The sequence below is a fragment of the Camelus dromedarius genome, chromosome 34, assembly GCF_036321535.1.
Source record: "Camelus dromedarius isolate mCamDro1 chromosome 34, mCamDro1.pat, whole genome shotgun sequence".
NCBI classification, from domain to species: Eukaryota; Metazoa; Chordata; class Mammalia; order Artiodactyla; family Camelidae; genus Camelus; species Camelus dromedarius.
The window spans coordinates 3113456-3140027 of NC_087469.1; the positions used below are offsets into that span (position 1 = coordinate 3113456).

General features: G+C 42.4%; 1 protein-coding gene across 7 annotated transcripts in view; it reads left to right on the top strand.

The window, feature by feature from the left end:
- FDX1 (ferredoxin 1) overlaps positions 1-26572 on the top strand; it is a 130765-nt gene that overhangs the window by 67687 nt on the left and 36506 nt on the right. For 3 of the 7 annotated variants that reach the window (XM_064482024.1, XM_064482023.1, XM_064482026.1), the window contains exon 4: positions 3296-3422. The exons of 3 other annotated variants lie outside the window; for them this stretch is intronic. In XM_064482024.1, the coding sequence (XP_064338094.1) occupies positions 3296-3422 (127 nt within the window). Of the gene's footprint in view, positions 1-3295; positions 3423-20014; positions 24389-26572 lie in introns of those variants that run through there. One more of the 7 variants, XM_064482025.1, reaches the window with a different exon arrangement.

The following is a 26572-nucleotide window of genomic DNA, read 5'->3' on the forward strand; positions in this document are numbered from 1 at the left end:
GTTTACTTTATTTTATCTATTTAATTTTTTAAAGTTTTAAACTTTTTTTATTGAGTTATAGTCATTTTACAATGTTGTGTCAAATTCCAGTGCAGAGCACAATTTTTCAGTTATACATGAACATATGTATATTCATTGTCACATTTTTTTTCGCTGTGAGCTACCACAAGATCTTGTATATATTTCCCTGTGCTATACATTATAATCTTGTTCATAGGTTTATTTTAAAATTATGTGCTGTGTATTAAGTGTCCTTTAATTTTTGAGATAGAAGAGCATCCTTTTAATATTTGCTGTAGGGTGTCCTTAACCTTGACTGTTGGTGGCCTGATGATACGCGGGCTCATCTGGCACTTACCGTGCTGGTTACTTGTCTCCTTTTCCCATTAGGGCAAGGGCTATGTCATATTTCCTCATAGTATCTCCAGTGTCTGACTTACAGAGGGTGTCACCAGCTCTTTTTGGAGTGAATGGTTAATAGATTCAGGAACTATCTGTGAGTCTACTTTTGATGGCTGTCATTGCTTCCTGCCATCAGAGTTTCCATGGGTAATCTTCACAGAGGCCTCAGTTTTCACATCTGTGAAATAAGGATACTAATAGCACCTACTTCCTAGGGTGGTTGTGTCGAGTCAGTGAATAAATACACGTGAAGCTCCTTGAGTAGTGCCTGGTGGAGAAAGCATTTACTAAATGGCTGTAGTTGGCCTTCCAACTATAATATCAGTTTAAATGCTGGGACTTGCTATGTGCCTAGGAACTTAACAAAGTTGACTTCTAACATGCAGGGTTAGGCAGTGTTATCACCATTTTATAGAACAAGACAGTTCTCAGAGACTCACTCAAGGCCACACAGCTGGAAAATGACAGAGCCTTGGTTTGAATTGTTACACTGGATCCCAAAGCCCTTTTTTTTTTTTTTTTTCACTGTTTTAAGCTGCTTCTCTGCATTGAAAACCAAACCTTAGAAGTAAAGTTAACACAACACCTAGTGTATTTCTTCCGTCAGGTATGTGCGGCAGTGGTGACTGGAGAAAATGTCTTCAGGGTTTGCACAGGTGTGAGATTTTGTGAACTAGTAGTGAAATCAAGGAAGACTTGCTGTCCCCTCAAGATGTGAGACCCTTTCTACACCTGTAGATCTTCAGGCTGGAGGCCTTCCATGCGGAAGGCGGGCCGTGAAACAGCCACGGCACCACTGCCTCATCTGGGTCACAAAACCAGCAAGGACTCCCAGTGCCCCACCTCCCTGTGTCCCCACACACTTGTGGTTCCTCGGTTACTACCCTGACTAGTCTGCCCTGTGTCATTGCTAGCTGTTTCCAGCCCACTTCCCTTACTAAATCAGAAGTCCCCTGAAGACTAGCATTGCCTTTGTGTGAACTCTAGGACACACCCTAGGGCTCACCACAGCCCTAATGAATTCATCTGAACTGGCTTGCCTCGTTTTCCCTCTTGCAGACAGAGCTTAATGCATAATTGAGTGTTGTCAAGGCTGTTTCTGGTTCAACGAATAGGAATTACTGGAGGAAGAGGGTGTTTTCTGTCAGCAGTCAGTATTCCCCTCACTCAGAAACCTCCCCGCAGCCCCTCGTTGCTCACCAGTTAGAACCGGGACCCCTTCTCTGCGTTCAGAGCTGTCGCGGCCGGGCCGCCTTCCCAGCGCGTCACGCTCCTGTCCTCATCCGGCCTGCACAGCACCCGGCTGCACACCCGTGCTGCCTCACATGTGCCTTGGATCCCTGCTACCTTTGCCTCAGATGCCTTTCTCCCTTGTCTTTTATTAAATGTTAAATCTTACCCGTCCTTCAAAGCCCTTTCTAAACTCTGTCTCCCCTGGCCAGAGTAAGTGCTTCCTCCTCAGCCCTTCTAGCTTCCTCTCTCTGCCATTTGTCACAATCTCACACATTAATTATCTGCAAATATGTCTCAGCTCTTCTATTTGACTGAAAGTTCACTCCTTAGTACTGATGTTAGCGACTGATCCTCGCCGCAGGCCTGTGAGGAACCCGCTTGTTATCCATCTTTGGGACGAGATTAGGAAACGGATGTTTGACAGGCTTGAGAAAGTTGCCTGGGAACACACCATGTTCAGTGCTGAGTTCTGGACCCCTGGTCTGTTTGCCTCTGGCCCCCATGCTGCCTCCTTGTAGCATTCCCGGTGCCCAGCATGTAAGAGGTGTTCAGTAAGGATTGGAATGAGTTGCTGTTCTTTGCCTAGGCACTGATGTGTGGTACTGTGCCTTTAAATGCTCAGTAAGTGCTTGAAGAACATGTTGATGAAACTGAGACCTGCAGATCACAGTCCATCAAATTTAAAGCAATTTGATTATAATATTAATACAGTATTTTTACGTGCCACTCAGAAAAAGCACTGCTGATTAAAATATGGTGCAGTTATCACTTAAAATTTTATGCATATTGGAAGAGCTATTTATATTTAGAGCTATTAAGACATAGATTTGTACATCACTGTTAAAAGAAGAAAATATAAATAAAATTAGTCATAATTCTGAAAAAAAGAAAAGAAAATGAAATTATATTTATTTTTACAATGAGTTATTTGCTTTCCTAATACCAAATTTATGCTGTGTTTCTGCACTCTTAATTTTTGTTTTGTAATCTTCTCGGACTTATTTTGACTGGTAATGAAATTCAACACTTGTAGTGTTAACATACTTCCTATAACTCAGCTGAAGGGACACCTATATAAATATTGTAGCCAAGCTTGCAGCTCTGATGTGACTGCCGCCTCACAGTGGCAGTCATTCTAAGATGCATTTATTTTCAGAGATGCCAAAAACGTTGGAAAAATAAATGCATCTGGTAATTGATGGACTTATGTCTGTATGTTTATTCCACGTTTCTTATTTTAAAGGCTTTAGAAAGTCTAACTTTCCTTTATAGTCTGTGTGGTTTTAATTATCTGGGAATTGACCATTCTCTAGGTGTTGCTAAAACCTTAGTTCTCTCTCCACTGTGTCTTGCCTTCTCATTATTTCATTGCCTGTTGGTCCTGTCATCAAAGAGCAGAAGTTCTGATAAAACCATTAGTAGGTGATAGAAACTAAAGATTAAAATGAAGCTTTGGCACATCTCACTTTTCATTTTTCACAGTTATGTTCTGTTATCCTCTAGATGAAAGGGTTAGGTATGTCTTTTTCGACTAAATGGAAATATAAAAGGTAAATAAATCCCTAATTGCTTAGGGGTAAGAAAATGTCCTACTAACTTCATTGTTTTGTGAATAATATATACTTAACACTAAATCCTATCTCCTCCCTTTTTTATGAAGATCCCGGTTGGGCTGCCAGATCTGTTTGACAAAGTCCATGGACAACATGACTGTTAGAGTGCCGGAGGCCGTGGCCGATGCCAGAGAGTCCATTGATATGGGCAAGAACTCCTCCACGCTAGAATAAGTAGGACTATTTTCACAAAATTTTACCTATTTTTATAATTATTATTTCTTAATGTAATTAAGTGAGAACATGGGTGAATGAGTTTATTATTATGACTAGATGTACTGCTTTAATTCACTGTGGGTAACTGTTGGATTTTGTAGTTCTGAAAGTAAGCGGTCTTTATTTTGAATAAGTTATAAAAGCAAATCAAATATTAGAAAGTAGTTAATATGATAAAACCTTACATATTTTACCTGTGTTTGGTCAGCAGTGTTAGCAAATGTTTTCACATAAATCTTATACCTATTTACTTATAACATAGGTTAAAAAAATTTTATTATCTCTATTAAATGTGGTGGAGGTAGAGATCTGAAACCGTCTGTCTAGGGCCACACAACAAATTAGAAGACCTGTTCTAGAGCCGTATCTTGTTACTGCAAGTTACGTGTTCAAATTGAAACTGGAGAAATTAGGAATACCCTCCTTATAGCAGTACTTAACTGTGACTGTGTATGGACAGTTTAATCATTCAGTAAGCTACATAATTTCAGAGACGGTTAAGACCTTATAAATAAATATTTAAAATTTTGATTCAGTGAAAAGTCCAAGGCTGAACACAGGTGATAGAGCACTGTCAAAGAAATTTGGTTTACTTCTGGCCCCAACTGGAGGAGTAAACTAAAACTGAGGTGTATTTTTTTTTATCCCAATCAGAATGGTCTGTCTTTGTAACCTTTTAGAAATAATACTGATTTATAAATCTCTGCCTGTAACCGAAGGGACATCTTACAGCTTAGATTTTCTCTGTCCTGAGCTGCTGCACTGCACAGCCTGGGGTGCTGTCCCCTTGGCAAGGACAGAGCCACACTGTGTGGTGAGCACAGCGGGGCAGGGCCCAGGGTTGGGGGAGGGCTGGAGCGCCGCGGATCCATGAGCACGGCAAACCTTTGTACTTTATCTTCACTGTGAATAAACTGTTCAGTGATAATAAAGGGGTACAAAGTATGCTCTTGGAAGTGTAATAAAATATCAAGTAGTTTGGACTATTGGTGGGGAAGGGCAGAGCTTAGTAAAAAGTGAATTATAAGGCGCTCGTTAGCCTCAGATGCACCTGTGCAGCTTGAATGTTTACACAAATATTTGTCAAGGATGGTATTTGACCTACAATATTTTGTCATGTCCATTGAGGATACAGAGATGAACAAGATTAGGAGCTCACCTTTTATTAGGAAAAGATAAAATACATGTATGCTTCAACTGAACTAAATGCCAAGTAGGATACTTTTATTAAACTAATTATCATGTAAAAGTGATGAAGGAAGAACTCAGGGCGTCTGATGTTCGTCTGACACTCAATAACTGTCGAGTGCTTTCCATGTGGAGCGCAGTCTACTTTTAAAGCACTTCAAAACAATGTGTTCTCTTAATTAGACTCCATATCCCCTTGTATTCTTGCGTGGATTTCCTAAATTCTCCTTTCCAGAGCACTTAAATGATGACATTCAGCCCAAGCCCTCTGAAATTTAGTCTAATTATGTCAGATTTTAAGAGAGAGCTTCATATTAATGAAATTTAATTGTATTACTTAAATAAAACCTACAAAACTTATTAATTAATGATACATCCTATAATTGATTTATATAAATGTTATTTTTTCAGTTTGAAAAAAATCCTTTCATATTCAGTGAGTGTGTATTCGAGATAACAGCATTAGTTATCTCTTGCTGCAAAACACATTACCCCCAAACTTAGTGGCTTGAAACAATGTTTCATTGTCTCAGTTTCTGTGGGTCAGGAACTCAGAGTGCAGAGCAGGGATGCTCATCTCTGCTTCACGATGTCTCTGGCCTGAGCTAGAAGACTTAAAAGGCCAGGTGCTGGCATAATCTGAAGACTTGGGATTCCCTCATGTGTCTGGTAAATTGATGCTGGCGTCAGCTGAGGGTCCAGCAGTGGCTGTTGACTGAAACACCCACATATGGCCCTTCGGGTGTCCTGGGCTTCCTCACAGCATAGGGTTGGATTCTGAGAAGCCAGTGCCCTGAGAGAGAGAGCATGTCAGCATGCCAGGCAGAAGCTGTGTCTTTTTAATGACCTTGTCATTTAAGTCACACAGTGTCACTTCTGCCTGGTTTTTTGTTTTTGTTTTTGTTTTTGGTTTTTTTTTCACTAGAACTGAGACACTGGTCTGGCTCATCATTTGAAGGGAGAGATGTCAAAGAATTTGCAGACATGTTTTAAAGCCATCACAGTAACCATTATTTTCAGATTAACTTACTGGCACGTTATTGCCTGTGAAAATTGGCCTTTTAACTAACAGTGTTCTAAACTTTTTAAGAAGGACTAGATTTTACTCTTGTGCTTTGAAAGATTCTCATGTCTTTATTATGATGGTTCATTTGTTTTATTCCGTAACTCTGAACAGTTTTCTTCTTGATAGTTGATTTCAATTAGAGGGAAGAGAGGCAGGCTTCCTCTCAATGCTGTGTAATTTCAGTTTACATTTCTCTGTCATTCTGCCACCAAGAAAGGCATCTCCCCTTGGCATAGTGCTCTAAATAATCTTTGGTTATGTGCTGATATGTAATATCGTATTTGGTCTTCACAGGTGAAACCAACCTGTAATTATGTAAGTAATTCAGAACTGCTGAATTCACTTTTACAATGAACCATTCTAAAAATTTTCAAGATCTTTTAAAAGTAACTATTTAAATATATGGTGATCCATGTGGTTTTTATAATGGTCATTCAGCATTTATTAGAACAATTACATTTCACTTGGAAAAATGTTTTCTAAGGGAAACTTAGTTCATCATGTGTTTTTGCATCTTTTCTTTTTCTTCCTTTTTACGACTACCTGAAATTTTGTGGTAAGTCACATTTTAGATCACAATTTCTTAGATGGCTTTCATATTTATAGGCTAACATCATTCTATAAGTAAAAAATAGAAATAATTGTATGTACATTTCTAAAAATAGTCTGAAACTTTAGTCTTAAAGTATAAACCATTCAAGGACATAACAACATTACATATGAACTCTGTTTCCTATTTGAGAAATATTTAAGAACAGAAGCATGATCTTGGTTAAGCAACAACAGGACTCCTTTTGTATGTCAACATGTCACATGATACCAGGTTAATTTTATCAGATTATTGTCTATTTAAAAGTTTCTAGCAACTGATAAATTAGAAAACAAGCTGGCAGGAGGAAGGCATGATCACTTGCAGACACAAATAAATGTGGCAATAATAGAACAGAAACAGGACGTTGAAAGATAATTTAAATCGACCAGAAGCAACTTAAGAGAAATTTATGGGAAAGATCTCAACAGTGAGAGGCACTCCTTCTGCAAAAACTGTTAGTAATAAATCGCCTAATCAATGTCTTATTCCTCTTTCCTTTTGACTTCCATTTGCTTATCTTAGTATCTCAATGTGTTGTTTGTCATGTAACTTTTAGGCTTGATTTGGTAGTGATTTATATAATTAAGCAGAGCCACTGTGCCTCTCTGGCTCCCGTTGCCTGCCAGCCACTGCTGAAGCCGTTAAACCCCCGGCTTGACGGCACAGTCTTTGTTGCTCCCTCATCTTTGTCCTGGCCTGCCTCTCAGACTGTCCTTCACAGCAGCTCCTGCGTGTGGCACTTAACTACATTTTTCTCCTGATAGATTAAGCTTTTAGGAGGAAGGACTGGGTTGTGTTCACCTTTGTAACTGCAGTTTCTATTGTAGTAGTCAGCCCACAGTAGGCGTAAAATACATTGTTGAATTAATCAAAACTTGGTCTGATAAGGAATATGCTTCTAGCATTTTGCTCTTTGGCAAAAGAGCAGTAGCAGTCACCTGTTCCTGATGAGATTAGTGAGCTCAAGACAGGCCTGTATTCTGTGCCTGCATCCCAACTCCGGCTTTTATTTTTAACTGAAGTGCAGTCAGTTACAGTGTGTCAGTCTCTGGTGTTCAGCACAATGTCCCAGTCATGCATATACACACATAGATTCGTTTTCATACTTTTTTTCCATTAAAGGTTATCACAAGGTACCGAACATAGTTCCCTGTGCTGTACAGCTCCACCTTAACAGGAGTCAGGATACAGAGGGGTGTTTCCTTGGGAGATCAGATAATCTTCACTATATTTAAAAGGATTGTGTTCAACTTATGTTTTTATTTTTTTAATGTTTTATTGAAGTATAATTGGTGTACAATATTATGTAATTTATAGATGTACAGTACAGTAATTCAAAATTTTAAAGGTTATACTCCATTCATAGTTATAAAATATTGCTCATATCCCTTGTGTTGTGTAATATATCCCTGTAGCTTATTTTATACATAATAGTTTGTACCTCTTAATTCCCTGCTGCTATACGGTCCCTTCCCCCTTCTCTCTCCCCACCAGTAATCACTAGTTTGTTCTCTGTATCTGTGAGTTTCTTTTTTGTTATATTCACTAGTTTGCAGTATTTTTTAGAGTCCACACATAAGTGTTAACATAACAGTATTTGTCTTTCACTGACTTATTTCACTTAATACCTTCCAAGTCTATCTGTGTTGTTGCAAATGGCAAAATTTGGCATAAATCATAGCAATATTTTTTTGATGTTTCATAAAGCAAAGGAAATAAAAGCAAAAATAAACAAATGGGACTTAATTAAACTTAAAAGTTTTTGCACAGCAAAGGAAACCATTGACAAAATAAGACAACCTGAATGGGAGAAAATTGCAAATGATATGACCATTAAGGGGTTAGTATCCAACATATATAAATAGCTCATATAATTCAACATCAGGGAACCAAACAGTCCAATTAAGAATGAGCAGAAGACCTGAATAGACATTTTTCCAAAGAGGACATGCAGATGGCCAGTGGGCAATGAAAAGATGCTCAAACATGCTAATCATCAGGGAAATGTCAAAACCATGAAGAGAGATCACCTCATACTTGTCACAATGTCTGTCATCAGAAAGAACACAAATAACGAATGTCGGCGAGGAGGTGGAGAAAAGGGAACCCTTGTAAACTGGTGCAGCCACTGTGTAAAACTATTTGAAGATTCCTCAAAAAACGAGAAAAGGGAACTCTCTTACACTGGTGGTGTGAATGCAGAACCAGAAAACAGTATGGAGATTCCTCAAAATCCTGAAAATAAAACTCCTATATGACCCAGTAATTCCACTCCTGGGTATATATCCAAAGACCAGAAACATAAATTTGAAAAGATAACACACCCCAATGTTCATAGCAGCATTACTTAAAATAGCCAAGATACAGAAGCAACCTAAGTGTCCATTGAAAGATGAATGGATAAAGATGTGTATATAAACAATGAAATACTACTCAGTCATAAGAGAGAATGGAGTTTTGTCATCTTTTTTTTTTAAACTTACCTTAGCTGAAAAAGTTTTTGAATGAGCTGAATGCAGGTGCTTCTGCTAGCCTTAGATCTTGTAGGTCATTGATTCTTGCCATCTGAGTGCTGAAGACCGATAAGTGGTACATGAGCTCCATCCCCTTGAATCACGTGACACTATTAGGACCACACTTGCTAACGGGTGCTGCTTCACCTTGGACGTGTCTAGCATCCTGTGTTTCTGACAGCCCTCAACAAGTTCCTATCAGCACTAGCTTCCCATTGGTCCTGAAGACGACTCTTCAGGGCAGTGGAAAGGGGATGGGGAGTTCACAGAATCATTTCCCAAAGTAAGTCAAAGACAGGTATTGAGAAACACTCTTCGTAGTTTTGTTTTAATGTTCTTCTTTAATTGACTCTTCATTTTGTAACTGAAGTCTGAAGTCTGAGAGAGCCTTCGAGAGACAGCAAAGTAAGCTCTCTCCCATAATGGGGGAAAAGTCTGGGATTTATCATTTGAAGACTTGGGTACTGTTGAAAAAATTATCTGAAACTTGGAAATAAAGCAAAAAGATTACTGAAGCTCTCTTCAGAATAGGGCTTAGAGGATTGTCTGACGGGGCCACCTAGGGATCATCTGAAATTTAGGGCAGGGGAGTGGGCAGACTGTGTCCTGTGGGTCAAATCAAGCCCAGCACCTGTTTCATGTAAATGACGTCTTAGGGCAACACAGCCATGCTCGTTACTTACTGCTTCTGGCTGCTTTCCCACTGCAGCAGCAGGGCAGAGTAGTTGTGACGGGGATCAAATGGCCTGTTACGCCTGAAGTACTTGCTCTCTGGTCCTGTACAGAAAAGGCTTGCTCAGCCCCGCTCCAGCAGAGGTGACTCTGACTTGGTACTTACTGTTGCTCAGGACCCAGCCCCTCTAGAGTTAGATGTTGAATAACTTGGAAAAGATGCATACGTTGCCAAGGATTTGGTAGAAAATATGACTCCAAGAGTTAGTTTCCTTGCCTTGTAAGGCATGATCCAGTTTTGTATCTGTTTCTGCAGTTGTACTACAGCATTCTTTGCCTCTTCTGCGTGTGTGTGTGTTTGTGTGTCAGTTTCTCATGTCTTTCTTTGAACCAGCTTTGTCATTCTGCTGGTCCCCTGGCTAATGAGTTAAATTGTCAACACGTGCTCACCATATATTTGCATGAGAGTGCTTGCTTTATAATTTATGGAAAATTACACAGTGACTGACTGAGGCCTGGCTGGGCCTCCTTGTCAGGGTTCCATGATGAGATAGTCGCTTAACTCTGCTGAGGCTCTGGTTGCATATCTGGTGAGTGGAGATAATTTTACCATACCTCAGCCAAACTCCTCTCTCATCCATAGAGTAATAGCCACTGGACAGAGTTTAGTAATTATTTAAATTAAAAGATGACGTGTATGAACACTTTTGTTAACTGCAAATCACTATGTGATTGTTGGTGGCTGCTTGTTGACAAGGTTTAAATCTTAGGTATGAAAGCATAGGTAGAATTCCTGTTACGTATGAATTACAAACTGAGATTTTTGGGGGAGGGTAGTCAGGTTTATTTATTTATTCATTTTTAATGGAGCTAATGGGGATTGAACCCATGACCTTAGCAGGCTGAGCAGGCACTCTACCACTGAGCTATACCCTCCCACCTCAGAATAGTTATTTTTAAAAGCAAATGTATAAAGAGATTAATCTTAAGCCTAACTACCCATCTGATGAATGCACTGAAAATGGAAATGTTTTATTATATTTTCTGAAAATGGATATGCTTTATTATATTTTATGTTAGAGATGTTCTGTTGATAACCACATATATTCAGTCCTTAAGAAGTAGTTACAAGCTGAAATTTTCTAAGCTGTAATAACTACAAAAGGAAGCAAATAAAAGAACACAGCTGTGTTACATGGACTGGCAATCACCCTGCCTTTTTAATTGAAAGGAAGAATAAGCAGCAACTTCCAGTAAGGGTAAAAGAAGAGAAGGACCTGTTGCTGAAAATGGAAGCATACAACTTGTTTACTTTTTAGAGCAACATGAGTTCTTTCAAACCACACAGTTCCTTGTAATGCTCAGATACAAACTGCTGTGTGGATAATAGCTTACTCCCCACCCACTAAATTCAGACATACATAGAGTTTTAATACAGTTTTTCAATCAAGTTCAAAATTTTTTTACACATTTCTTGACAGCCCAATTGATTTTTTAAAGTATGATCACTGGATGGAGCTTGCATGATAGATAAGCCATTCCTTGATCATAAGCTGAAGCACGTTGGGGAAAGTTTTGTGCTTCCGCTGTGGGAGTAACGTAGTGGGCTGCGGCTGGCTGCTCAGTTGTGAGCCGGAAGGGGTCCCGTACAACCACGTGACCCCGCCAGTCCGATTCTCATGGATACAGTAATTTCAAGTTGATGAGATCAGATTTGAAGACCACAGCTCCACAACTCCTGTGATTTTTTTTTTTTTAAAGTTCAGTCCCTTTTACTCATTGTTCTATTCCAAATTCCTCCAAGGGAGTATCTGGCACATATAGGTGGTCAGTAAATATTGGCTGAATTTATTGAATGATGCTCTTTTGAAAAGACCTACATCCTTTGCCCACCAGTGTGCTCTGAAAGATGTCTGGGGTAAAATAACAGAGGCTTGAGAGGAGAAAATCTCCAGTTAGTCTTTGGATTAAATGAGTATGATTATGTTAAATGAGTCCACTGAAGCAAACAAAAGAAAAGCAAAAAGTTTACATACCATTAACAGCTTTGGAGGTTAAAGTCTTGGGTTATATCTCTTATCAGGATGATGAGGAGACAAACTTGCAAGTGTTTTAAAATCTTTATTTCTTTTGCCAGATAGTTGAACTCCTAGAGGGACACAATGATTGTTTCTTTTAAGAACGGTGCCAGAATCTACTAAGCTGAAAGTGAAGTGTTCATATACCCAGCAGGGGAGTGGGCATACTTTGACCTGACACCCTGTGCCTGGCCATCACACCCTTAAGGGTATGGAGGCTTCTTTTATTGGGAGGATGAAGAGAGCGTAGCATCAGGAAGCTGACTTCTGTGGCTTTTTCTTTCTCCACCACGGACTAAAACATTCCTCTAACCATTGCACCAGCTCTCAGCCAGCCTGGCGGTTACGTTTGTGTGTGATCCTGTGCAGTCTTGGAACTCTTCCACAGCCCCAGTGAGAACCCATCTTGTGTGGGTGAGAGCCTTGTCTTGATGTGGTTAACATGCATACCTCAAAGTACCCATCATCAAGCCCAGAGTTCATGCCGAGCAGTGGGATAGTAGAACATCACACGACATTAGATTGTGAAACCACCTGTTGGCACTCACGCTCCATTATTGCACAACTTTTTTATGCCACAAGTCCAATTTTGTGGACTGACTATAGCCTTCCAAACCAAAAGTTGTTTGGAGAGAGAGCAAAAGAAAAACTAAACAGGAAATAAGAAACCAGCAGTCATCACCTAATGCAACTGTGCAGAAAAATATTTTAAGTGTTTTCAAAATGTTTGTAGATATCAAAGAGCCAAACCATCTGGGTGAAACATTCCCATACTCTCTATTTTTTTGCAGGAGCATTCATTTTGAGCTGGAAAAAGCTCACCACTGCCCAAGTTAACATACTTTGCACTCAACACCTCATCCCAAACTCCCAAGCATGTTAAATTCTAATTAATAATAAAACTTAGAAGTGCATGGCTATTCTATTAATGCTTTTCTTTTAAACGTTTGACCATGAAGCTTGAGAAGGAGAGGAATCCCTCCTTGTCCCACTCACACTTCTTGCCAAGATACTAATTCCATTCTAGCTCTTTCCCCTAACCCACCCCCCCATTCCCCCTCCACCCCACTCCTTCCACCCCTCCCCCTCCCCCTCCATGTCTTCTTTTTTTTTAAACTCCGCTCCTTCAAGCCTTCTGATCTGATTCTTTGGGGTCACTCTGCCTACCCCCACTCCTCACCTGACCTTGTCTCTTTCCTCCCCTTTGCGTGGTACCTGTTATGTCCCCCTTCACCATCCATGTCTAACCTAGTACCAGCCCCAAGTAGTTGGCAGGAGGGAGCAATTGATACTTTCACAGGGGGGTGAAGGGGTAATTAGGTTTACGTTTTTACTTATTTCAATGGAGGTACTGGGGATTGAACCCAGGACCCCATGAATGCTAGGCATGCACTCAGCCACTGAGCTCTACCTTCCCTGCAGGACTTGTTAGTCTTAAAAGAAATTTTCAGTTTGATCACCCGATAAACCCAGACTGCAGGTGAGGGGCTATGATTTTGACGAAGGTGGAGACACCTAAGAATGTCTAGGCTAAATTTCTGAAGACGCAGAAGTCACCCAAGCAGGGACCAGCACTTGGGGCCATGGCCATCCACAGGGGGAGGACAGGAGGGTGGCAGCAGCTGCGATGTCCCTCCAGCCACTTGGTGCCAGTAGGAGGGCAGGCCTGTATTTGCAAATTTTTTTTTTCCTAAGAGCAGGTGGGGCCCATATTTTTATGTGAAATCTCTTGACTGTTGTATGTTTGCAAGGATCTAAGTTGTGTTAGGGTTAGCTTTTGTTTTTAATATTATGTGAGATGAATAAAACAGCCATAAGCAGATAAAGTGGGCTGCCACCCTACAGCCTCTGGTCTAGAGAACCCCCTGAGAAGCGGGTCAGTTGAATCCTAGTTACTAGGACTTCCGTTATACTCAGAAGGCTCTGAAATGTCAACACGGGTCTCTTAGTCAATCTGATTTTCAAGGAGCCTCAAAATTAATTCACTTGCTACAGGTTCTCTAGTCCTAGGAGGCTGAAGCAAGCCTGTAGGTTGACCACGGACTGCAGTGGATCACCTGGCCTCTCTAGGCAATTCTGCCTGATTCTAAGATGCCCTCTAGGCCACAGGGGTTTCTGAACAGTCCTTATCCTCTCCTGTCTCCATGTGGAAAGGGCCAGGTGTGTCATCCAAGATCGCACCAAGTCTTGTTTTAATAGGCCTAAGAAAACTTGAACAAGCCTGGAGTAAAACTATGCTCTATTAGGATAATCGGTCTGAAAATTAACTGTCATTCCACCATCCACAAGTGAAGTCTGTGCTCCTGCAAACAGCATGTAAGAGACTCTGAGTCTCCTATCTTAGGCTCTAGAAACACAAAACCCTGTTGGTTCCCTGGATACATCATACAGTTTCATAATTCTGCATTTAGACTGATCCCTGGAGCACCCTCCTGCCCTTCTCGGCTTGGCGAACCCTTGATCCTCTTCTAGACGTCTCGGGAAGTCTTCTCTGAATTCCCCCTTTCTGGGTCGCCCACAATATGCTTTCATCTGAGCATCTCCCATGTTAGACTGTACTGAGATGGGCTGTTGTGGGTATCTTCCACTGAGCTGCATCCTGCCTGTGGTGCTGCCCAGAGCACAGTGCTTGACGCACACCGGTCAGTCAGTAGATGCTTGTGCTAAAATGTTGGAGAGCAGAGGGTGGGTGCCTTCCTGCTACGGGGACAAGCCATGTGAGCGCTAAACACAAACCCCCAAACCAAAAGGGCTAAATATCCCAAGCCCGACAAGAAGTCAAAGTGTGAATAAAGAGGTACCAGTAACAGTATTGGACCCTGGTTTGGGCATGTTTTTTGGCTTGCCTTTGAAATGTGTTACATAGTTACGGTTAAGGTGTTTTTTCCCTGTCTTTCTCATATTTTGGAAGGGCAGAGATGTCTGATCTAATAAGGTGTGTGACCTTGGAAGAGGAAGGAAGGGAGGGAGAAAGGAAGATCATATCCATTTATTCATTTAGCAGATATTTACTGAGCGTCTATGAGGTGCTGGAAATTCAACAAGGATAAAAACCAAACCAAACCAAACCCCACAAATTCCTGTCCTCACAGCTTACTTCCCAGGGTGAGGGTGAGGATAGAAATAAAAATATAGGATATTTCTTATGATGATAACTGCTTTGGAGAATAACAGAGCAGAGAGAAAGGCATTGAGGTGGGGAGAGTGAGGAGCTGCGTTTTAAGTGATGTGGTCTCGGGTGGACGGGGAGCCCGGGGGTGGGGCAGCAGTGGCTGGAGGTGGGGGCCAGGACGGGGGTTAAAAGGTCAGTGAGTGAAGGGCTTTCAGATGGAGCCACCCCCACCCCCACCCACCCAGGAGGCCACAGCAGGGACTCACCTTTATTCCTGGGGGATGGAAGCCACTGGAGGGCTTCGGTTTAGGGAAAAGCAGATGTGATGCTCTGACTGATGTATGCCCGCCTTTCTGTGCTGGGCGTTCACATATGTTACCCCATTGAATCTTGTAAAGGACCCCGCAAGGTGTGTGGCATCAACATCATTTTTGCAGGTGAGAACTTGTATGACTTTTTCCAAAGTCACACATGCAGGAAGTGGGGGAGCCAGGGAGGCTTAACCTCTGTACGAGCCCTGGCTTCGTCTTCCTTAAGACGGGAATGACACCTGTCAACCCTACGCAGTTACTGTGAAAATCAAACACCACTATATATAAAGGGCCCAGCAAAGTGCTTCAGGAACATAACACATGTCAATTAGTTTCCTTCTTTGTCCCAAGGTCACACTCACAATTAAGAACAAGGTCAACAGCAGCTAGGAGGCCTCCACAATCAGCCTAAATTGGACACATCCATGTGCTTCTGAGATCTTAGTTTCCTTGTCTCTCCTTTCCCCCTCCTGTCTCGGGGTTCAGTTCCCTTGTCTTCCTAAGGTGATTTCCAGTTAGAAAGCTCTTTATTGGTTCTCCATTGTCTTGGGGGAGTATTACACCCTCTTGACCACCAGTGGAGGCTGGTGCAGGCAGTGGGAGCTCCATCCGCCCCCACGGATTGTTTGGGAGATGTGACGATAGGATGGGCAGGTTAAATGCCAACGTCGTGGTCAAGTTTGATTGGGTCAGCGGTCTTGCCAGAGGGCTGTGCCTGAATGCCCCAAGGAGGATCTTAGAGTTTCTGAAAATGAATGCAAAATACAAAATGTCACTGCTCCTCAAGCGGTGCTGGAGTGATTCTGCCTCTTGTATGTCATCCTTATTACTTTATAATTACCTTCTGACCTTTACTGACTCTGACAGTTGTGAGTCTTTAAAAAAAGATGCAAGAATATTGCCATTATGCAGTTGCCTGGAAACAGGGCCCAAAATACATCTGGCTTTAATAGAAGAGCTAAAATGAGTTTTCAGTTTTTGGCTTTGTCTCTCTTTTCTCTCTTCTCTCCTCCCTTCAACCCCATCCCCCCCCCCTTTTTTTATTGTATCAACCATGAATTGCAAGAGAATTTCAAACTAATCCTTTCTGAACTGTCTGAAGCCAAGATGCTTAATGTGGAGAGCGTTTTTCCATCCTGAGAAGCTGTAACAACACTAACTGGGAATTAGGAAACCCAAAGCCGGGGTCACTTACGCCCAGCATGTGTAGAATCTGGATTGTCAAGTCACTCGCCACTCTCTCTGAGGAGGCTTTGGCCAGCTGTCCTTGAGAAAGCCAGAAGGACGAGATGTCAGTTGTCTCTCCATCAAGGCATGTCCTAGTACAGTTTGCCAAAGGGCTACAAACATCATTTTCTGACCCATAAAAATGTCTCTTCACCACTCCAACCCCTCTTCCAGGATTCATCCTCTCTCCCATCTACCCTTTTTATGACGGCAATAGCCAGTCAGTCCATAGCTCGTGCCCATTGCAAACACAAGAACTCACAACCTAAGAAAAAGAGAAGAAGAAAGAGTGGAAACAAGAAACAGAATATATTCCATTGCTACTGTGCCCGCTGTTTGGTGTCTGCCTATGGGAATACACTCGTCTGCAAAGGTCACACACAGCCTTGCTAGGTCATGAGGGCCAGAGGTCTGCAGGCCGGGCCAGCGTGCCAAGCCCTGCTTCTCCTGTGACACATGGGGAGGTTCAGGGACACGGACTTCTGCAAGGGGAGGGACGAGGATGCCTTTAGTTAAGAACTGGTCTCTAATTAGCTCTTATTGCCCAACATCACTCCCAGGCTGTTTCCAAACCTTCCTGGTCATAACCACTGGAGGGCTTGTTTAAAGGACTCATTTGAAGCTTCACTTCTGAAGATTCTGATGCACCGGGGTGATTCTTATCAGGCAAGTTTGGGAAACACAGGGGTCAACAGGGTGGCGTCTAGGCACCTTGGAGCGGCAGACAAGGCCTTCTGTGAACTGGCTGCAGACTCTACCATCTCTTGTGCACACTTGTGGCTCCAGCCATCCCACCCACGTGTACCACCCCGTGCCACAGCACCTGCCCGCACTTACTACGGTTTACCTGCCGCTACCCCATGTTCTGCTTTCTTTAGTTCACCTCTCCCTCATGCTCCTCGTTTTGAATCAAGAGACTTGACTGGTTTCATATACCTGTGTGCTCCATCCCACACTTCTGCAAGAGGACCTGGCACCTGGTGGGCACTCGACAACTCCATCCGTTAACCTCTGTTTGCAACTCTAGACTGTGAGCTCCTGGGAGCCAGGCCTTCGTCTCTGCTACTCTAGCACCTCGTTCAGTGCCAGTCGCTCGAATGTTAATTGAATGGATCATTGAGAAACCTGACTTTATAACCAGGCGTGGGTCCACTCAGGACTCTTAGTGGAGGAGGGGTGAAGCAAATGTAACTTTTAAGGGGGAGAAAGGAGCCAAGTGGTTGGAAACCATGGAAACCTGAAGAAAGGTAGAGAAAAGAGAGACACAGAGGACAGTGGCTCAGAGCCCGGGCTTTGGAATGCGATATGTGTGGTTTACAGACCTTGCCCCACCGCCTCCTGGATTTGTGCCCTCAGGCAAGTTACCTAACTTCTTGGAGCTTCACCGTCTCATGTACAAAGTGGGGGTAATCACTTCTGTTTGTTGAGCACTATGTGCTGAGCGCTTTGCATCTATTCACTTGCATGAGCCAAACAACATCCAGTAAGAAGAATATTACTCCCATATACCCATCACCCAGCTTCAGCAAGTATCAGCTCTCAGTGACTGCTGTCCAGCTGTGACCTCAGCCCCTCCAACTCCCACCCTCCATCCTTCTGTCAACTGAAATAAAAGCACGTAGTGTGAGAGCTGTGAGTTTCAGTGTTGTTGGGGGACTTACTGAGGACCACAGCTGGGGAGACAGCCTCTCAGATAGCTCTGAGAGGCTGCTCCGGAGAGGCTAGGGGTGAGGAGGTCAGGAGAAGGGGTATGTGCAATCAAGCACATCTTGGTACAAGTTTACTGTTAGTCACAAGGAACAGATACCTCAGTGTTTTTAATGCTTTTCTAAGTATGGGAAGATGCAAGAATCCGGGTCCATGAAATTTCTCCTGAAAATACCCGACTATCTGAGGGCCTGTTCTGCCAGATTTCCCAGAGCACGGAGAGCCTGATCCCTAATCTTCACCCCGAATTCTTTGCAGGGTGTGTTGCAGGTCAGTGAGTGCAGTGGCTAATGACTCAATTCCTGTAGAGCTGGGTGGTGAGCGACTTTCCTTAGCTGACACCCCTCCCGCCCACCCTCACACCCTAGTTATTTCCAAGCTGGCCCCAGAAAGAATATCGATATGTTTCATACTGCTTTGATAGCTTCACCACGCCAGGAGTTACTCTAATCTAAGTAAACACACTCAGTTCTGGATAGGAAACACAGTTGGACGGCTTGCCTGTTCTTGCCATTCTTGTCTTTCAGCTTCTGAACCTCCCTTCTCAGCCCACTGATGAGCCGATATGGCTCAGGCTGCAGGTGGCCCTGGAGTTCGAGAATGAATGAGGCTTAGCGCCCCGCTTGCCCAGGGAGAAGGTGGCTGATGGAGAGCACAATGGGAAACGATCTCTCTGGGCTCAGCTGTATGAAGATGGCAGATGACTGGTCCAGGCCACAGCCAAGCCAGGCTGTCCCTGTATAATAGGCCTCCAGTCCCAAAACCCCAGCCAGGTGGCACACTGCCACCATTGCTAGGAAGACACTAGGGTTCTCTTCTGGGGATGGTTCCGAGGCCACCGAGGCCTCATTAGAACCAGTGTCCTTCAACAGCAATGAGATTTAGCAGCTGGACCAGCAGAACAGCAAAAAGAAAAGGTGCTTTTGACTAAATTGTCACTTGGTCCTATCACATCAGGCTGTCATTTTGGCCAATTTTTTAAAGTTCTTCGTGCCCCAAATCTGAAAATTCTAAAATCCCTGAGCTCTTTGGTGAGCAGAAAACTGTCCTGAGTATTTTTTCTTCTTTCAGACCTAGATGTCTCTGCCATTTTGAGACCAATGTGCTGTTTAAAATTTCCTTCTCTTCTGTTTCTCCCAGCGCTTACTTTGCTACTTAAGCAATTAGCTCTAAGTTGACTGGTTCACCACTGCTCCAGAAGGAAAAAAAACCAAGTAATCCTTGTGTAAAAGGACATATGATCAAGCTGCCACCTCCTAATTCTCTCTAAAGGTTAATATCAGTTCCTCTCGAATGAGACTCCAACCTGATGAGACTCCAACCTGATGGAATCCCCTAATGTATTCTCTGTGATCTAAGGTGAGCCTGGAGCCAGAGAGAGAACTTTGTATATTTACTTATTTTTGGTAGTGCTACCAATATTCCTACTGCAATGTAATTTCTGAGGGAGGCAGTATTATGTGATCAGATAACAACCACCCCAAGTCCTTCCACTGGGTCAGAGCTCCTCTTTCCTCCTAATAATGAGCTGGAGATTGTCAGCGGTGGGGAGGCAAGTATCACACTGCTTTCTATTTGTTGCAGGAAAATTTTGATGTCAGCCGCTGGCTTGCAGGGGAAACTGGTAGGTCTCTGGGAGGAAAGCCTGCTTATCTGGGCTCTGCCTAAGGGCTAGCAGAGGTGTCTACACCTCCATGTCTGCAATTCAAAGCACAGCAAACAAGTAGGTGATGCGGGCCTCACTGGGGGGGTTACTGAAATTCCTGTTCCGAGACGTCATTTAATCAACCTGCAGAAGGGCTGCCTCCACCGTCTCTGGTCCTCGTTCTCTGCGTGGTGTCTGTGAGCCCACTTTCAATTGCTATTTCAGGAAAACCTAAGACAAAAAGGTGGCTCTACTGACTCCCTCCAGCACCTGATGCCTGAAAGCTCGACTCACCCTGACCCACATCTTGTCTGGACACTGTTTTCTCTACCGCGTTAAGAAGCATGGCTACATTCACTGACGTGTGACAGTAGCTGCCTTACCAGACAAGACCGCAAACCTCAGTGACAATACAAACAGGCTTATTTCTCATTTACAGGGGTTCCAGTGTGGGTCTGGCTGCCCCCTCTATCCCGAAGCAGGGCCATCTGGAACACAGGGGCCCAAGGTCTCTGCGGCAAGGGAAGAGAAAGATGAGGAAGGTGCCTGGCTCACAGCCCATTGGCCAGAATTAGCCACGTGACCCCAACCCAACTTGCAGGGAGGCTGGGAAATGTAGGCTGGGGAATGTGAGATACCTGGTGGGCACTGATTTTCTCTGTCACATTCGCTGCCATGATTCCATGATTTTCTGTATTTTCCAGCAAGTCGCTGACAAAAATGTTGAATAAATCAAAGTCAGGACAAAAGCCCGCCATGAAGTGCCTTCCTTCGCATGTTTTGGCTCAGTGAGAGCCGTTCTTCACACTCCAAATATTCAGCTCCCCTGTGGGGTTCAGGGTAGGCTCTGTGTCCCGGCAGGGGGACTTTCAGGGAACTCCAGGGCCCTAGTCCTAAAGGAATGTTACTCTGCACAAGGCTCACGCCAAGAAGGATGCTTTTCCTTTGCAAGAAACCAAGATCATTCCTAGAAGGAAGAGACTAGGAAAGTAAGTTCAAACAGTTCTCTTTTGGGTGGCTGAAGCTCATACGCTCAAACTCCTCTGTTGGAGTAGGATTCCAAGTCCCAGCTGGAAGGTGATGCGTTTTGTCATCCTGTTGCTCAGTTCCTAATGAACACAAAGAAGGCAGTAGCTAGAGAAAAATGTTGCAGGCAGCAAAGGAACTACTGAACAATAAAATAGAATCCTTGTTCAACTTTTACCCTGGCAGATCCAGAGACCGTGAGATGGAGACTAGCCGCATGATAAGAGTACAGACAGGGAAAAATTGAGCACAGGTCAGAAGTCAACAGTCTTCTGCAGCTTGGGAAACACATAGAGATGGGTGAACCTTCAACGGGGTGCATCAGCTTTGCGTGGGTGGTAAGCGAGAAGTCGAGTGAGAGAAACACACTCCAAGGGCACACTGGAATCTTAAGAGAGGACGGTGAGGGGCAGGTAGGATTTTCTTATTTATTAATTTGTCAGAAGAGAACTTAAATTGAAGAAGGAAAGACAAATGAGGGGGAGAAAGAATGGAAAGAAGGAAGAGCGAGAAAGGAAGAAAGACTTCCTTAACTGATAGTTCGCAGCCTTCCAAACCTAAGTAGGACTATAAGATGGCTGGGTGCACACGCATAGTTACTCGCTGGGAAAGCAAGTTGGGATCCAATGCTACAGACGTCATATCATGTGCCGTAGAGATGAAGAGATTTTCTGGAGTGCTGTGGTTGGACTTTTATCACTGGAAGGAGGGACCAAATCCAAGGTGCCATGATGAGGGGGCTTCTTTCTCCTTCAAGGAGTTTTCAGTCTATGACCTAGGTGTCACCAGAAGCCCTTCTGGCTCCTAACATCTAGGTAATATCTTCCCATAACATATTAACATAACACAATAACATCAGTTTTACTGCTTGTGGAGGCCCACTGCCAAATTTCTATCAATTCTTTGGGACTAACCCTCCCACAGCCCTACGCTCTTGGCTTCACACAGGCTGCTTTGGCCTTTACCATGTTGATCAAACCATGAAACTTCACCTTTTCAACAGTTTTCAAACACATACACGCACCCCACACAGCATTTATGAGCATATATTTATCACTTTGTGACTTTACTGAAGTTAGAACACAGCAGTTAACATTTAAAAAATCCCTTTTAGGATAAATTGGGAGTTCAAGATTTGCAGATGCTGACTGGTACATATAAAATAGATAAACAACTTTATACTGTATAGCACAGGGAGCTATATTTGATATCTTGTAGTAGCTTACAGTGAAAAAGAATATGAAAACAAATATATGTATATTCATGTATGATGGAAACATTGTGCTGTACACCAGAAATTGACACAACATTATAAACTGACTATACTTCAATTAAAAAAAAAGGCCAAAACAAATCCCTTTTATGGAGATGTTTACCAATTTTGTCAGTGGAAGACTCAATAGTGTTAAAATGCTGACTCTCCCTAAATTGATCTGTGGATTCAACACATTGCCAGTTAGATTCCAGGAGGCTTTTATGTAGAAATTGACAAGTTGATTCTAACATGTGTATAGAAATACAGAGGACTTAGAATAGCCAAAACAATGTGAAGAGGAAAAGTTTGAGAACTTACATTACCTAGTTTAAGACGTATTATAAATCTGTAGTAATCAAAATGATGTGATATTAGATAGATACATACAGATCAATGGAGCAGAATAGAGGGTTCAGAGATAGACTCACACATATATGTTCAATTGACTTTGACAAAGTTACAAAAGCAATTCAGTGGAAGAATGATAGCTCTTCAACAAATGGTGCTGGAGAGATAGATGTCCATAAGCAAAAATATGATCTGTGATCCATTTGGAGCAAGTATGGATCACAGATCTAAATGTATGACCTAGAAATATAAAACTGCTAGAAGAAAAGATAGGAAAATATCTTTGTCACCTTGAGTTAGGCAAAGGTTTTTTAGCTATGACACCAAAAGCATGATCCAGAAAAGAAAAAGAATGGATCCATTGGACTTCATTAAAATTAAGAATGTCTGCTTCAAAAGACACTTTTAATAGAATGAAAGGTCAAGCCACAGACTGGAAGAAAACATTTGCAAATCACATACCTGATAAAGGATTTGTATCCAAAACACAAATAACTCTCAAAACTCAGTAAAACAACTCAATAAGAAAAATGGGGTCATAATTTTAATGGACATTTCATAAAGGAAGATATGTGGATGGAAAATAAGCACATGGAGTGATGCTCAACATCGTTTGCCATCAGAGAAATGTGAATTACAATCACAGTGAGATACGACTACACATCTTTAGAATGTTTAAAATTAAAAAAGACCGATGACACTAAGCATTGCTGAGGATGTAGAGGAACTGAAATTATCATACACTGCTGGTACAACCACTTTGGAAAACAATTTCTTAAGAAGTTAAACATAAATCTAAAATATGATCCAGCCATTTCCCTCCTGGTAGAATGAAAACATATGTTTATGCAAAAACTTGGATGGGAATGTTCAGAGCAGCCTTATCTGTCATAGCCCTGGACTGGAAACAATCCAAAGGCCCATTAACAGGTGAATGGATAAACAAAGTTTGATATATCCATATAATAGAGTACTTCTTAGAAATAAAAGAGAATAAACTATTGATATACATGAAAATATCAGTGAATCTTAAAATATTACACTGAGTTAAAGACACTAGACTGTAAAAGAGTACATACTGTATGATTTCATTTATATAAAGTTCTACAAAATGCAAGTTAATCTATAAAGACTGAAAGAAGATCATTGGTTACTGGGGTGGGCAGGGGGATGGGGCACGGGGGAACTCTAGGTGTGATGGATGTGTTCACTGTCTTGATCGTGGTGATGGTTTCAAGTTATCAAATTGTATACTTTAAATGTGTACAGTTTACATCAATTACACTGCAATAAAGCTGTTGTTAAAAAAAATGTAAACATTCCTGTTCTCCAAAGTCCTATGTCAGGCTTCCCCGCCATGAGGAGTTCCTCTCCTGGCCCTTTCCCACATCATCCTTTGACCCTCTCTGCTTCCTTCATCTTTCCTCCCTGCCCACCTTCTCATGCTTCAACAACAAATTTCTTTCCTCATCTTATGTTGAACAATGTACCTCGTCCCTCTGCACTCTGAACTTTTGACTCTAGCTCAAACCTTGACCCTTACTGTCCATCTCATGGTGGTTCAGTCCCCAAGTTCCAGAGCCAAAGTGGATTCAGAAGCCCTGCTCTCTCCTTCTAGCCCAGAGCTTCAGCAAGTTACTCACCTCTTCTCGGCCCAAGTCTCCTAATCTATAAAATGGCTGTGAAACCAACAGTATTCTTTCAAGATTTGCTGTGAGGGTCAAATGAGTTAATAAATATAGCACATTGAGAATGTGCTGGCATGTCACCATTTAATACATGTTAACTGTTGTTATTTCTTCTAGGACTTAAAAGCATTTGTTTAAGATTAGATCACTCTTTCTTAAGGAGTTTGATTAAAAATGGGCAGAGGAGCTGAACAGACATTCTTCCAAAGAAGCCATACAGATGGCCAATAGGTACCAGAAAAGGTGCTCAACATCACTAATCCTCAGGGAAATGCAAATCAAAAAGGTGCTCAGCATCACTGATCAGATCAGGAAAAGCACAATGAGCTATCACCTCACACCTGTTAGAATGGCTATTATCAAAAAGACAAGAAATGACAAGTGTTGGCGAGGATGTGGAGAGGGAAGCCTCATACACGTTGGTGGGAATGTAAATTGGTGCATCTACTCTGGGAAGCAGTGTGGAGATTTCTCAAAAAAAAAAAAAAAAAAAGAACTACCATATTATCCAGAATTTCCACTTCTGGGCATTTATTTGAAAACAAAAACAAAAACAAAAACACTAACTCAAAAAGATGAATGCACCCCTCATATTTGTTGCAGGATTATTACAATAGCCAAGCTATTGGAAACAACCTGTGTATCCATCAGTGGGCGAGTGGTTAAAGACTGTTGTATATATACACAATGGAATGCTATTTAGCCGTAAAAAGAATAACATCTTGCCATTTGTGGTAACATGGATGGACCTTGAGGGCATTCTGCTAAGAGAAATAATTCAGACAGAGAAAGACAAATACCATACGATCTCACTTATATGTGGAATTTTAAAACAAACAAACAAAACCCCAAGCTGACAGATACAGAGAACAGATTGGTAGTTGCCAGAGGGAGGGGATGGGAAGTAGAGAAATGTGTGAACGGAGTCAAAGGAACAAACAGACTCCTAGCTATAAAATAAATAAGTCACGGGAATGTAATGTACAGCATAGTGACTACAGGTAATAATACTGGAATGCGCATTTCAAAGTTGCTGAGAGAGTAAATCTTAAAATTTCTCTTAAAAATTTTTTGTAACTATGTCTAGGGATGGATGTTAACCAGACTTGTTGGGGTAATCATTCTGCAATGTATACAGATGTCAAATCAGTATGTTATACACACCTGAAACTGATAGGTTATATGCCAATTATACCTCAAAAAAATTTCTTAATTAAAAAAGAGGAATTATGACAATAGAAAAAGAGTTAAGTAAAATATGGCAATGGAATATTATAAGAATGTGAAAAATGGTTCCTCTTATGAATCTATAATTTGGGGGAAATGCTTGTTAAATGAAAATAAAGCAAGCTTCATCGTCATGTACACAGTGTCATCTCAATCATGCTCAAAAGCTCAAATGAAAATTATGCACAAGGTAAAGAATGGAGGGAATTATATCAAACAATTGAGTGTTATTGTTCATAATGGAAAAAAATTTTTTTTTCCACAGAATCCTCTAATTACTAGTGCATACCTCTGCAGGGGCTCTGAGGCCAGTCTGCTCTTTTATTAACGACCTCTTATTTAGCCAAGCCCTTGCAGGAAGCAGCACAGTGCAACCCAGGGTGGAGGGACATGTTGGAAAGGGAGGGGAGAGGATAAAAGCAGAGATGTGTGAAAGAGGAAGAGGACACTCTAGGGAAGGTGGGAAATGCCAAGGGGATGTTTGCTTTCCCATTGCACCTGGAGCCGGACGGGTTCACTCGCATGCCCACCCTCCTGTGGGCACGGCCAGCCAGTCTATGGCTGAAGATCACTCTAGCACCATCCTCTGCGGCGACCCCTAATGTGGAGACCTGGTGATGCCACGGTGGCCATGCACATGTTTCTCTTTGGCTCCGGGTCTTGCCTGTGGGAAATGACACATTCATGTTGATAACTACAGAGACCAGGATTTAATTATTCATTTTCTGCACAAATCGTTTCCTGGTTTTCCATCCCCAGCAGAAAGTCAGCTTTGGTCACGCTGACAGAATTCTGAGCCTCGTGTATGCTTTAGTTATATGTATTTAGTTGCAGGGAGAAGACAACATTTTTCTTTTGTCCTTTCCTAATCTTCTCTTAATTTTGATTTCTGTGGGGAGTAGTCTGTTTTCCTGATCACATGAGCCTGTGAGGTGAGGCAAGGCAAGGAGTTATCTCAGGTCTTGGGTGCTGGTTGGTCAGCCAAGACTTTGTGGCCTGGAGCAGTTGGTAATTTTAGCTGGACATCTCTCTTCCTCATACTGATTAGGCCCCCAGCACTGTGGACGGAGCCCATAGGCCACAGGGACATGAGTTTTTCCAGGGACTCTGGGTGTCAGACTTTCGTTTGCTACCTGCGCCTCCAAGCTGGGGAACTGGAGACAGTCCTAATGCCTGTGGACCCCTTTTTACTTTTTCTCAAGAAATCAAGAAAATGGATCTACTATAATACAGTGGCAGAGCAGGAAGTGGGGCCTTATTCCTCAAGTGAGCCAAATGATGAAAAAACATTTGGACCATTTCCATGGGGCAGCCTGGCTGTAAACCATCCAAAGAACCCTGGCGGCCAGACTGCCATGTGCCTACCTTGTCTGTCCAGGGGAGGCTTGGGGCCAGCTAGAGGGAGAAGGTCCAGGCTAGGAGAGAGTGTTCCTGGTTGCCATTCTGCTACCAC